This window comes from Pocillopora verrucosa, chromosome 1 (assembly GCF_036669915.1).
Source record: "Pocillopora verrucosa isolate sample1 chromosome 1, ASM3666991v2, whole genome shotgun sequence".
Taxonomy (NCBI): Eukaryota; Metazoa; Cnidaria; class Anthozoa; order Scleractinia; family Pocilloporidae; genus Pocillopora; species Pocillopora verrucosa.
The window spans coordinates 2,609,872-2,623,407 of NC_089312.1; the positions used below are offsets into that span (position 1 = coordinate 2,609,872).

A 13,536-nucleotide genomic window follows, 5' to 3' on the forward strand; every position below is an offset into this window, starting at 1 on the left:
CTTGTACAGAAACAACCTTTACTGAGATCGTGTTTGATGAGCGATTGAGATTTTGCTAATGGCAGAACAAAATTCTCCATGAAGACAGGTGTTTCCTAAATACTTCATTGTTTTCAATACTCACACGACTAGCTGATAACAGCGAAGGAGGTCAACCTCATTAGCAGCTGAAAATATTATCTTTTGATCAGCAAAATATAGAAACACCAGGAGGAAATTCTTAATAATTAACACCCTTTCTCTTGCAGCGCTACGATTTAAATTCGATGGGATTAATTGATACCGTTATAAGCAACAAAACACCTTACGACGACTTCATTAACGCGTTTTGTTGATTTAAAGTGCTCGAGCAGCTTAAATTGGGCGATGGCGGAAAAGGTAATTTCCTGTTTCACCCTAAATATTTTATTTCTTTCCCTATCACAAACTCAGATATATTGAGAGGTTTGAAACTTATTTAATCTATTTTTATCTCGCACTACGCCTGGTTCCGCGACAGGCGTCGAGAGTAAATTGCAACAAATGCTCAGGATTGCTTCAAAAGAATAAACCGTTTATATGCCTGTCGCGTTAGGAATACGAAAGAACATGTTTATCAAGTGAGATTGTTACCAAGGTTTGCTCTAATAACAAACGATACCTTATCTCCGTGAGCTGTGAATGCAATCTAAATGACATTGTCGAGAAAGATCTTGAAAGCAATTAAGAGAGACCGAAACTAATTTTGAAAGCAACTCACACTTCATCAGAGCTGCAAGTTCTCGGCTTGTTATCATTTGAACGAAAAATCAAACATAACAAATTCGTTATTTAGCTAATCGCTCGAAAATTGTTCCCGGCTTTTTAAACAGAAAATCGCCCAATCAGAAGTTGGCAGAGTGGTTTCATCCAAAAGGATTTTTCACGACTTTCAAGAGCGAATGATACACTGGATGGATCAAAACTACAGTCGAATACTTGATCTGTTTCGAAGGTTTGACTCAGACAACAGCGGCACAATTTCATACGACGAGTTTGCGGCTGGTATGAAAGATCTAGGTGAGCTTGTTATTACCACCTTTTTTCTTGCTTTCTTTTTTTTTTAAAGGTAATTACAAATCAGTAGTCTAATGTAAACAAATGCTCGGTGAATTCGCTTACTTGAAATGATCTGAATTACGGTTTAAGCGTTCATTAATTTAAAGAAAAACTGAATCAAGTAAAATTAATACAGTCTTAAATGTAAAGTGTAAAGTAGATTTTTCCTCAAAATCGTACAAAAAAAATTATCTTTGAGCGCGGTATGTCTTACTGATCTAGATTGCGATCGTCTATCAGTAGATGACGTAAAAATAAGATCAACATAAAATGTAAAAATGTCTTGTCAGAGCTTAGGCAATACGGTAGAGCACGACAATTTTGCAACCGAGATGTTTTAATTTTTTTTTTTCCAATTGAAAATCATATTTCCATGGCTGAAAAAGCACTAAGCTGATCGAACACTGTAAAGGCAAATGAAATAACTGGTGTCTAATTCGCCCGACTGAGACTGGTATAGATTGACGGTACAATCTAGTGTTAAGCAGATTAAATTTCTACTCGCCATTTTGAAGGACGAGTTTACTATTGTTGCAAGACGAAAAAAAATAATATAGGGACGGGGTGGGAGGGGAGGGGAGGTCCTTGTCCAGCCCCTAAGGTATGTCAGACTTCTCGCTCGGTCACATGATCACTGAATACACATGCAATAATTGCGGGAAGGGAGGAGACTAAATTTGTCTATGAAAATGACTTCGAAAGAGAATGCAAAAATGCAATTTCTTAAATGAAAATTCCAGACAGCATATCGCCTTATGAGAAAACAAACTTCCGTTTCGCCCTACACGAAAAAGAACTTTCGAGGAATTTGGATATATTAGCCTCCCAGTAGCTTTCCATTGTTAGCGCTGCAAGACGCGCCTTTCTCCGACCTCGGAGAGGTTTGAGACGAGTCGGACACTGGTTTCTCGGGGTCTGACACTAATAATAAATCATTATCCGCGCTTAGTCCTGTCCAGATTCTGTTTGTAAAATACTGGGAAGTTCCTAACTGGGATGCCAAAAAGTTGCTAAAAAAATGCCATAAGTCCAAAAAGTTGCGACCTAAATTTCCAAAGTTGCTTCTTAAATTCTGGATAATTTATCCGTTCTAATATTACAAAATAGGCCTGCGAAACATTCAAGTAATCGGCATAAATCAAAGTTTTTATAAAATCGTCAACTTCATCGTGCTTGAAGTGTGCTCTAAACCTAAAAGTTGCCAAAAATTGCTCAGAAAGGCAAAAAATTGCTCGAGGTTGCTTAAACCGCAAAAAGTTGCTCCAAACGCCAAAAGTTGCTCAAAAGTTGCTGAGCAAAATCAGGTCAAACCTAACAATGCTACACCCCTTGAAGACCTCTTACCTGCTAGAATTGCTTAACGCTTCATACTTTCCCGCCAGCGAAGAAACGCTCGTGCTGATGCACTAATAGTAAGGGCCTATGCATGCGCGCGGGCTAAGAATACATTAGCCCACGCCCAGATTAGTTTCCTTCTTCCACGCTGCAATTTTTATGAGTACTATTACTTTCCTTTTTTCTTTTTATCCTTTTTAGGTGCTCCTGCCACTCAAGTAGAAATCTATATTATGGCCACGTCCTTGGACTCAGACGGCGACAAAGAGATCGATTATCGCGAGTTCAAGAAGATGCGACGGCGGATTAAAGCGAGCGCGCCGATCGAGAAGGCCGCTGAACTAGAAGAATACGAAGAACCGACGGCTCAGTTACAGTCATGCCCCAAGTGCAACGTGGGATTATGGGAACCTGTGGTCGAGGACGTTACTGGGTAAGAGTTCGTGTTGGCGTTAATTAGGCGCGTGAAAGAGGCCTAGATTGAATTGCATGCGAGATTTTGTTCTATAGAGGCTTAAAGCCAAAAACAAACCCGAAATGCTACGACACTTCGAGGATAAACTTCAAGGAATGGCGAGAGGGGACTAAATTGAGAAGACACACCCTGTCTTTTCCCAATCCTCTCTCTCCCAAAGTTGTCACTCAGTATCGAGAGAACTGGTCACGCTCTTATTCGAGAGCATCTGTGTCGAGGGAAAACTGTCAACTGCTGCCTGTGTGTGTTAGAGGAGACGACTTGCAAATTGGTTTCGATTCGGAGACAACCAATAGAAAAGCGCTCCGGGGTAACGAAACAGTTTAGTATGGGTTTAGATAATGTTTTCTGTTTCCTTGTTTGTAGGTACGTTGCGCTGGATTTGCACAGTGTTTCCTTGCAAGATGTCACCTCAATTCCGGGATATATTAGTGCTCAGGTCCCTTCCAACATTTCTATTTATGGCATAACGCTGATCGTCAAGCGCGAACTGGGACCGTGCACTTTAAATATCAGAATATTTCAGTCAAACGAAAATGGAGAAAAACAGGAAATGGAGAGTAGCAAGAAACTTAAAGATTTCGGATTTCTAGGAACTTTGCCACCAGACGAACCACGCCAACTTACGCTGTACTACGATTATGACTATCCGTTCCTGGACTGTCCGCTGCTTATGGCAAACTTTTCTATCTAACGCGATTGCAAAATGCCGAATTTATACGCGCATGTTTTTCTTTACACGTATTAAAATCTGGTTGACCAGATTTGGAACAAGGAGACATTACAATGATAAACTTCTAGGAATGGCGAGGGAGGACTGAATCGAGTAGACACACCGTGTCTTGTCCCAATTCCTTCTCGCTCGGAGTGGATTGTATGGTGTACTGTTAAGTAACGTGTACCAGACGAAGAAGATAACGGCGACCGGCGTTCAACTTAAAGCGTTGTGTTTGAATCTCAACTCAATTTACCATTGGTTGTCGAAAGCCATCCGGGATTGTATTTGCAACGCTCTGTGATTAGACCAGAAAACTCACGCCATTTTCTCACCCAATCAATGCAAGAACTCATCACCAGCGTATTCTCCTGTTGAATGATCCAGAAAACTCATGCCAATTTCTCGCCCGATGAGATGCAAGACCAGGTCACTGGGGTGTTCTCTTGCTGAAGGGCGATGATTTTTGTATTATTGTAATAGTAACTACAAAATAGAGTCAAAATCAACTTGAATTCTTGCGTTGAAAGAACTTACAAATGTACATTTTAATTTCTTTCGATAATCAATTCATTCGTTTACTTTTTTGTATTTTTTGGATAAAATTTAAAGTCCTCGTGATATGGGATAACTGTCCTTCGTAAGATCCACAATAGTCGATAGATAACCCATCGTAAAATTTACAACACGATTTTTCTCATCCTTTCGTCGATTGCATCGACCCTTCCACCCACGCGATAACACATTTTCTGTTGGGCTATCAAACTTCAATGTTTTGACAACAAAACTTCAATGTTATTCCGCCCATTTGGGGGAAGGGCTTGCATTGCCTCCCACAAGAGAGGGTTTTCTCGCTTGTTGATGATGTTTGGTAGTGACGTTTGCGGTCTAAAATACAAGGCAGAACTTTCAAGTGTGGCGTTCCACTATCCACCAACTTATGAAATCAAGTGATAAATCTCACACAGCTTCATTCGTTTACAGAGGTTGGAAGAATGTTGCGCATTGATGCGAAGACGGTATCAAACATTGTTTAACAATATTGAGAGACGGGAATTGCAGCTCTGTATGAAACCTTTAAACCACACAAGAACAGCCACTACATGTCCTTTTCTCATTTTTTTCTAAAGCCAGAGTGTGGCGTGACGGCTTGCATTTCAGTTTTATTTTAGGGTATTGCGTGACTATCACACACCTTGTCACGTAGCGACTGCTATGTTGAATATTCTCACACTATGATCCAAACTACAGCTCGCCAGCTGTAAAGTCGCACTATTATTATAATCTTTAGTTCGTCTCCATCGCAACCTTCGAACAGTCAGCACGTGACAAATCCTGTGCATTAAAGTTGCAAGATGTAAGGAAAAAAAATATAAGCAACGAATCAATTGCCACAAATCAACACGATAGAATTATTTTCACTAATAGCAACGTTTAAATGACTAAAAACTTTGTATATGCGAGTAACAGTTTGTTCTCTAAAGGAGGTCAGAGGAATCCTCTCGTATGCTTCTAAACACAGCGTAATAATATCCAAAAAGTTGTAAAGGATACGATTGGTCCAAAGTGTGAAGAAGACTCCACTGGCCACTTGCACGGCTGGCTCCATTCAAACTCCAGGAATATAGAAATATACGGCCTGATTCAGAACCAACAGCAATAGTGTACCTAAACGGCCAAGGAAAATAAAATTCTTCATCATAGTCTTCTTGTTAAATATCAATCATAGCGAGATGGTCACTGTAGGTCCTGTTTAGTTTTGATTTTGTTTTCGTTTTAATATTTTAAAACAACAAATTAACCTGTGAGGTGGGGCCCGCAAAGCGTTTAAGCGTCAATGAAATTCGAAAGTTCTTAAGTAGCACTCTTAGTCTTGGTGCACAGTTTCCAGTCTCCATCAAGCGTGACAACAAAACTTTCTCACGGGGCAAAAGTAGTGTAAAGAGTCACAGTTTCCTATTTACAATTTCGAAGATATCTTACCTTCCATTATTGACCCATGGCGCAATATCTACGGCGGTGGCAGCTTCACCGATATCTACAGGACTGGAAGCCGCTTGCCAGTTGTCGCTAGCAATGTCCGTGTTACCCCATAATATGACCTGCCAGGAAAATAGATAGAAAGTGATGGTCGAATCACCATGAAATCAGGGCCGTTATCAGGATATTTCACACGGGGGCCAAATTTGTGAATTTCGCGCGCCTTGCGTCAAATGGCCAATACCGCTGCTTTTTCTCGTGCGTCAACGGGCTCGTATACATGCGAGGATAAGGAAAGGTAAATGAATTACCTTGCACAGCATGGATGGTTCAATGTCAGTGTCTAACCAACTGCACACCTACCCCTCTCCTTATCTAACAACAGTGAACTAATAACAAGTTTGGGTTTGTGTTGGACTATGGGAGGGGCAGGTGCGCAGTTTCTCAGATACTGACACTGATCGGAATGGATTTAGTTCACGTAGATTATTCGGATCGCAAGCTCTCTTTAAGCGCAAACACGAAATGTAAAACTTGTATGCTATTGACTTAAAAAAAAAAATTCTCACGAAGGGGAACGCTGACCTTTTTATCCCTTGAAGCTGTGGCAAAGTATTTGTCATCTTCACTCCAAGCACATGACCAAATAATCCTTGCGTGTTGATTCTTTTTGTCGCTTCGAGCAACAAGACTGAAGAGCTGACCTGTAGCATCCACAAAAAAAATGAAATAAGCAAATAACGGAACACTCATCACTTATTGTCCGGGGAGTGGGGGGATTCGGAGGATATCGGAGAGGGAGGAATCATATGGTTTTCAGGGAGAACGAAAGGGGGATCAGTTGTCACTAACAGAGTATTAAGGGGGGAGGGTGGGGCCCAGAGAAACTTGACTGGCAGTGAGGAAGGGGAACATCACAATTCTGCAGAGCCTAAGAGGAGGGGGGGAAGGGGCCGGTAAACCTTATCGTCACATCACCCGTCTCCCCCGGAGATAACCGGTTCCTGAGTAAAATATAAAAATAAACCTAAACGACTTGTCTGAGTTCAGCAGAATGTACGGGAAACTACCTTGTTCCTTCTTCCCGCGCTTAGTTACAGGCAAATCTTAAGCTCTCATTGGTTCCTTGTACTGTTGAACTTTGTTATGATTGGCTGTTGTGATCGCTTAGACCTCAGTTAAGTCTCACCTTTCTCGTCGTTTGCTTTTCTCTTGAAAACAGACCAACAACGATCACGTGACACAGACAGAAGCCGCTGGCCACTGTGATCAAAGGCTATTTGTGTTACAGTGAGTGCGTGAGAGGGTAACGAGCAGATCTGTCTCCACGTGCTGGTATCCCATAATATTAATGCAGCGTGTTCTGGTTTAGAAGCCTACAAAGACAACAAGAATGAGAACATGTTACAGAAAAACCACATCAACGTACAGAACTGCTTATTATAATCGTCTCCTGCTTAGGAAACACGATCCCCGATTCGCCTGTACGAGAATTAAGAGATATTCGTACGCATTTCGATGTGTTTTGTGGGTCCCAAACCAAAATTATCAAGTGACCGATCGGAACGAAGAAAATAAGGAGTCACAGACAACTCAAAGAACTGCCTAAAGCGCGGGAAGATGCGGGCAACCAAGTCGTGATTGGTTTTAGTTTTGGATCTGATTAGTTAGGAGAGTGGTGCGAGTTTTCGGGGAAAATCACAACTAAGGCAAAAACTAATGCAATCCCGGATTACTTTAGACACCCTATTAAAGGTTGCTCTGTGTCAAAAACACTTCGCTATAACACCTCCCCCCCCCATCGACACACCTCACCCCGCCCACAAGGTCAAGTCACGCTATGACATCACTGGTAAAGGAACAAGGTAAGAAAGTCATGTTAAAACCTTGCAAGCAGAAGCGAGTAATGTCCCATCAGGACTTGAAGCCACACAGAAAACCTCGTATCCGTGACCATATCTGGGGGAGAGAAAAAGAGGAATACAAAGCTGATTAGATTAGAAGGATGAATGTAAAAAAATATTTGGACAAAGAACCTATTGCCAAGCAGTCAATCGAAAGGTACTTTTAAAGTTTCCCTCAAAGTCTACTTTACGATTGAGCCGGGCGGAATATTTTCTTGTTTTTTTGTTTTGTTTACGAAACAAAGTCAACTAAACAAAACAAAAACATCTTTATAGTCGTCTGCAAAATAGCAGCAAGTTTATTCTAATAAATGATCTGCGGCGTATTTAAAGGACGTGCATTGGATGAAAAGGAGAAAAGAAAAAACTTTGTACTCACAGTTTCTGTACTTCAGGCCATAGCGTGTTCTGGTGTAAGATATCTTCGGTGGGAGGTTCTGAAAATAATAGGAAAGTCAAGAAAACACAAAAGGTAAATCTTCAACCTTTCAGTCTATGCCAGGGCAACTGTAAAAGCACTTTGCAAATTAAGGGATTTGTAATTAGCTTTGTGTTAGCCTTGCAAGAGATAAGAAAAAAGCCATTGACGAGAACAGTTTGCTAAGAAATAAAAAAGGAAAGCATCACAGGGACGAACCTTTCAATAATATCGGGGTAAATGGAGCCGGCTCCTCACTCGCAAACGCTGACGACTTCATGGGCCTCGCTGGGTCTTCAAGGTCCCTTCTCAGGCTGTCCATGTCACCTGATCAATAAAGAATTCAGTGTTTAACCCTTTACATCCTAACATCAGTGTCCATATTCTCCACAATTTTCTCTTTTCACTTCCTTTGTGACTGACAAGGAGAATTTGTTTGACAATCAGAGCCTCTTAGATAGGCGATCATTTCCTTTATCCTCGTGATCTTAATAAATGATTCAGTAGTGTAACTGTAAGGGGAAATTAGATGTTGGCCACTTTAAGGTCTAAAGGGTTAAGAAGATTCAACTCTATGAAAGACAAAATTAACTCTCCCTCATTTCAAATCTTAAATTCTAGCCTTAATTCCAAAACAAAATATACCTTATTACAAGTGAAATAACAATAATAATAATAATAATAATAATAATAATAATAATAATAATATAATAACAACTATAATAATAATAATAATAATAGTAATAGTAATAATAAAAACAAATCAACACGTTCATTCAACTGCTAAAGTTTTAAGCGCTGCTGTGCGACTGTGGGAAACAGTTTCAAGATAAAAAAATTTGACAAAGGAGGACCAAAGTGTTGGCTATTTATCAAGTGTAACAGAAGAGTTGAGATCAGGACTATTAAGAAAGAAAAATTGGATATCCACTGATGGATGGAGGATTTGAACTGGCCTCCATCCCTTCCGGATTTCAAATTCAGTGCTCTCGAACCTCCTCCTTCCTGGTCACTCCTAGGAGCGAAAGGGTCCAGAGAGCCGTTGCAGTTCAGTCACAAGTCATAGGCGTTTTCTTTGCACGTGTACTAATAAATAAGCCGTAGATTAAACTGAAAAAAAAAAGTTCTAACATACAGTCTCTAACCTTCAAATACCGCCTTGTTTGAGAGTCCAAGAGCCGGAACACTAGCTCCGACGGGTAAACTATCATGCATCTAAAGGAAAATGAATCTTGTATTACCCATATGTGATTTCTCGCCATTTGTACGGCTTCAAAAAGCGTTGCGTTACATTCCAACTGACACTTGGATGCGAGGTCGCATGTAACGTTTGAAACTCTCATAACGCATGCGTGACAAAATAACTGTCATTGTTCCTCCCATCCACCCCACCCCTTCTACCATACAATACCTTCTTCCACACAGAGTAGAACATAAATTAAATAATCGATTTGATATTGTCTATACCTAAAATTGAGGTAGCTTTTAAATTTCTTAAAAACTCTTACAGTCCTGGTTAAAGTGTCGTGTGTATGTCAACTCCAAAGTAAGGCGTAGGTTTCTTTTGATTTCAGCAGCGAGGCAATATGTATCGAAAACATGCAACGAAAATAGATCAAAGACTGTGTTTTGAACTCCCAAATCTCAAACTGCACTTTTATACACTATCAACCTAAATATGAATACCTCTTCATTTTCCTCCAATTTACATAGTTTTTGAAACGTCTCCATAAATTGGCGGGGAGCGCTGAATATCCTTAACACCTGCAATGAGAGAAGATCTGGTTTTTTCCCAAAACGTTGAGCACCCTAAAAAACATACGTGACCTAATTTTTTCAAGTTCGACAGTTAAAACCATTTTTAATATTTCCATGCTAAGGCACTCTTTTTCCTTCCTGGTTTTTATTGCCCATTTTGTCTTCCTCTGCTTCTGCAAACTTTAACATGTTTTCGGACAGTCCCCTCAGATTCCAGACATTTGCACGTATGCCCATTGTGGAACGGTTGCGTCCATTATAGGACACTTACGTCTGTTTTCCGAACACCTCCGTCCATTGACAGACTCTCATGTCTGTTTCCGGTCACTTCTATGCATTTTCGAACGTGTCCGTCCAATTTTGAACACTTGGGTCCGTCTCACAACATTCCGTCCGAATTTCAACACTCGCATCCGTCTGATTACCCTTTAAGAACACTTTCAGCTGTTTTCATGCGATTCCGTCCAAGTTCGGACAATTGAGTCCATTTTGGAAAAAAATCAAAATGATGTTCTCTTGGGATGCTTCACCGTCAAAACGCAGAAAAGGAAGGGAAAAAAAGAGAATTGTACTTTAAACCCTCACCCATCTTACGAGAGCCTCTCCATCGGAAAGAGAAAAGACCCTGGAGGGGAGGGAGGAAGTTTTGAACACCTTTACCTTTTCGTCAGCTCCAGACGCCATTTTGTATCTACTAAGCATGCTCAGACATTGCATGTCATATCCATGTACTTGTGGACGGGCTATTTCGCACCAAACAGGCCTCTGGAAAAAGAAAAAAAAAACATATATATATAAATAAGGCATGGATAAAACGACCCCAAAAGCTCACACTCCCGGAGCCAGCCCAGATTTCTTCTGCGTAAAGTGACTAGGAATGTTCCTGATGAAATTAGGAACGAACAATAGAATAGAATAGAAATCGAATTTATATTATTTCAATCTTTTTGTTTTACTTTGTGTGTTTTTTTCCAACGCACTTGGCATATCTTAAAGTTTTGTAAACGGGGATAAACATCCCCCACATCGACTGGATTACATTCGTAAGATCAGCAAAAGTTTCCAAAGTGTATTTACTTAACAAATAGATTCCGTGTTTCCGTGCATCTGTAGAGGAATAGCTGACAGAAGACGTCAAATACAAGTAAGTGGCTCACGAAGCACAGCCGAGTGTGTCACTGATGTTTTTATCAAATTTTGACGTCTTCTGTGACCTATAACTGTACAGACGCACGGAAATATGTAATCCACTTGTTTTATATAGCAGATAAAAAAACAATAAACAAGTTAATGGTGACATCTCCATACATCTGTTCTCCAATCGATCATAATTACGAATAGATCAAAATGCATGTATAATTCGGCTTACCATATAAAATCATTATAAACTTACTACACCACTGATCAATAAACACACCAACGACTCGAACTTACTTGAAATTCTTCTCCTCTCCAAGGAGCATGTAATCTTGTTGTCTGATCACTGCTGACGCTCACAAGAAACTGCCCATCGATTGGATCCCAATCAATGTCCTGTAATAGATAAGGAATGTTTCGAGTTAGTTAGCAACACGAAGGAAGGTTTCGTTGTTTCCAGCTCATGACAAATGAATCACAACTTTATTTACTCGACAACCGAGCTAAAAATTAAACATCTTTGTCACTCTCCACACAGGATGCTTGGCAGGAAGTAGGACACTTTTCACATATAAACCTAAAATAAAATATCGTCTATTTGTAGCTTGCTTGCAAGTTCTCTTATCACAGTTGGTCCAGCATCCAACATTGAAATTTGATCTCGCTATCATTCAAATCCTCAGGGACGACTCAGATTTCTCTTCGTCTCACACTAGTTAAACAGATATTAAACCGAACCTGTTGCAGGCGTTTAATACAGAAAACAGAGTACGATAGTAGACGGCACAACAGTAGCGGCTGGGTGAAAAATCGAGGGAGGCTTGGGCCGGATTACGTGACCCGACCGAAACCCCCTCTTTTTTTCAGCCCGATTCAAGCCTCTGTTTTTTTTTTTTTTTTACGTTCTGCCGCTTCTATCGCGTCGTTTACTAAAGCACTCCGAAAACCGGGACTAAGCACCAAGTCCATCAATGATAACCTTTACAAACAGACATTGCAAAACTATAAGAACAAAACGAATTCCCTTGCAGTAAATTGCAAAAGCACTGTATAAATTTATCAAACATGGCTTTCCATATCTTTTTCCATCAGCGGTTGTCGATGGTTAAACCGTCTTTAGGGCGGCGGTAGACCGCCAGGAACCGGCCTATACTGAAACTAGTGATGAAAGAATGGTTTTCCAAAGCTCATAGACCAAAGTAACAGATAATCAGGGCAATAAATAGAAGAATAGTCTGATTAGCTCATGTTGTTGAGCTTCAAAAAAAAAAAATCTAAACTCCTCAATGCTGTCTGACTAAAGTCCCCGGCAAAGTGTTGTAAAGTGCCATGAGCTGAATGAAAAGGTGCTATTAAAATCCTTCATTATAATTATTATTCTTATTATTATTATTATATTAATAGTCTATGTACCACTTAGTTTTCAATTTTAGATGTATCATGGAAGAACTTGCGCTCAAAAGTGAAAAAAAAAGTAGACGTCGCAAATAGTAATATACTGACAAACAGTGGCCAAATTATGGTTGTTTCTTGTCATCTTCATTATTCGCTCACCTGCACAGGACCAAAGTGTCCACCAACTGTTACACCAGGCTCCCATCTTTTCTCGCACTGTAAATTAATGAAAATAAAAGATAGTAAAGCAAATAATGATTCTCGCAGGTAGACTGAAGAAAAGGAGACTGGCGAAAAAAAGGCAGGCTTCGACGGGATCCGAACCTGTGCCTCTCAGATACTGATTGAACTGAGCTACAAAGCCAACTGAAGATGGTAGACTTGCCGGCGATTTTTGCCGGTAATCGGTCTTTGTGAAGCTGCTCTGTACTCCCCAACTTCATGAGATATTTTCACTGAATACCAAAACTGTACAATCATACACTTCTACCTCATAGGCAACATTGTTCCACAGATGAAATGCTCCGAGATATCCATGCCCAAGGATAGATTGGCCATCTGGACTGAAAACAGCCCCATAGAAACCAAGAGTTGTTCCTCCAACTTCTCCAACACGAACCTAAACAACAGATTTTGAAACAAAGTTTTTGGTTAGTTAGCATTCATAGCACGCTTAATATTGGCCAACAAGTCTCGTCTTTTCTTGGTGAAAATTAATGATAGCTACCATCTTCGATTTTTACAGCAGCAGATCGCTGTAGAGAGGAAGAAATTTGTAGTGAGGGATGGTCAAAACGAGGGAGAAGGGAGGGGGTGGGGTATTATGACTGATAATTTCTGACAAACTTTACAGTCCAAGTTGTTATGATCAACTTACAGTTTACTGGTCTGTGTCATGGGTTAGGAACCAATCAAGTTGACAATCAACTAAGTGCTTCAACTGCCCGCAGACGCTCGAAGAAGCGAACAACTTTTTTTCATTTTTTGTTTTCTTTCATTTACTTCGTTCCATTCTGTTGTTATTGTTGTCGTTTTTTTCTTTCCTTTTTTTATAATGAAGGTAGGCGTGGTGGACTGTACGCCGAGTGAGTTCGAGTCCTGGCCGGGTCTCTATGTTGTGTTCTTGGGCACAACAACTCACGCTCATAAACGCTCTCTCTACAAAAGTTTATAAATTGGTATCGGAGAATTTTCAGGGAAGCCTAATGAAATGCTGACTGGGGGAAGGGGTATTAGCACTTGAGAAGGACTGACATCATCCGATTGGCGGGAGTGGAGGGGGGGGGGGAAAGTAATATTCCTAGTCGCTTCATGCGAAAGAAATTGGGATAAGCTCCGGCTG

General features: G+C 40.4%; 2 protein-coding genes across 3 annotated transcripts in view; one reads left to right on the top strand and one right to left on the bottom strand.

Annotated features, from left to right (window-relative positions):
* Positions 1–13,536, bottom strand: part of LOC131794111 (elongator complex protein 2) — a 31,966-nt gene that overhangs the window by 13,165 nt on the left and 5,265 nt on the right. For both annotated transcript variants that reach the window (XM_066164946.1, XM_059111627.2), the window contains exons 11-24: positions 12,685–12,813; positions 12,354–12,410; positions 11,097–11,195; positions 10,323–10,427; positions 9,591–9,668; positions 9,050–9,119; positions 8,124–8,231; positions 7,866–7,923; positions 7,469–7,541; positions 6,772–6,958; positions 6,168–6,286; positions 5,586–5,704; positions 5,157–5,270; positions 4,798–4,937 (exon numbers count right to left, since the gene is read on the bottom strand). In XM_066164946.1, coding sequence (XP_066021043.1) covers positions 4,802–4,937; positions 5,157–5,270; positions 5,586–5,704; positions 6,168–6,286; positions 6,772–6,958; positions 7,469–7,541; positions 7,866–7,923; positions 8,124–8,231; positions 9,050–9,119; positions 9,591–9,668; positions 10,323–10,427; positions 11,097–11,195; positions 12,354–12,410; positions 12,685–12,813 — 1,452 coding nt within the window. In that variant the 3' untranslated portion in view covers positions 4,798–4,801. The remainder of the gene's footprint in view (positions 1–4,797; positions 4,938–5,156; positions 5,271–5,585; positions 5,705–6,167; positions 6,287–6,771; positions 6,959–7,468; positions 7,542–7,865; positions 7,924–8,123; positions 8,232–9,049; positions 9,120–9,590; positions 9,669–10,322; positions 10,428–11,096; positions 11,196–12,353; positions 12,411–12,684; positions 12,814–13,536) is intronic.
* Positions 256–4,315, top strand: LOC131794113 (uncharacterized). The gene is made up of 4 exons (XM_059111630.2): positions 256–378; positions 852–1,038; positions 2,614–2,845; positions 3,254–4,315. Exons 1-4 carry the CDS (start codon positions 367–369, stop codon positions 3,579–3,581), a joined length of 759 nt encoding a protein of 252 aa, XP_058967613.1. The 5' UTR covers positions 256–366; the 3' UTR covers positions 3,582–4,315.

Coding starts and splice junctions, on each gene's coding strand:
- LOC131794113 (XM_059111630.2), top strand. Junction 1,039..2,613: donor GGCTGGTATGAAAGATCTAG/GTGAGCTTGTTA, acceptor TATCCTTTTTAG/GTGCTCCTGCCACTCAAGTA. Junction 2,846..3,253: donor GTGGTCGAGGACGTTACTGG/GTAAGAGTTCGT, acceptor CCTTGTTTGTAG/GTACGTTGCGCTGGATTTGC.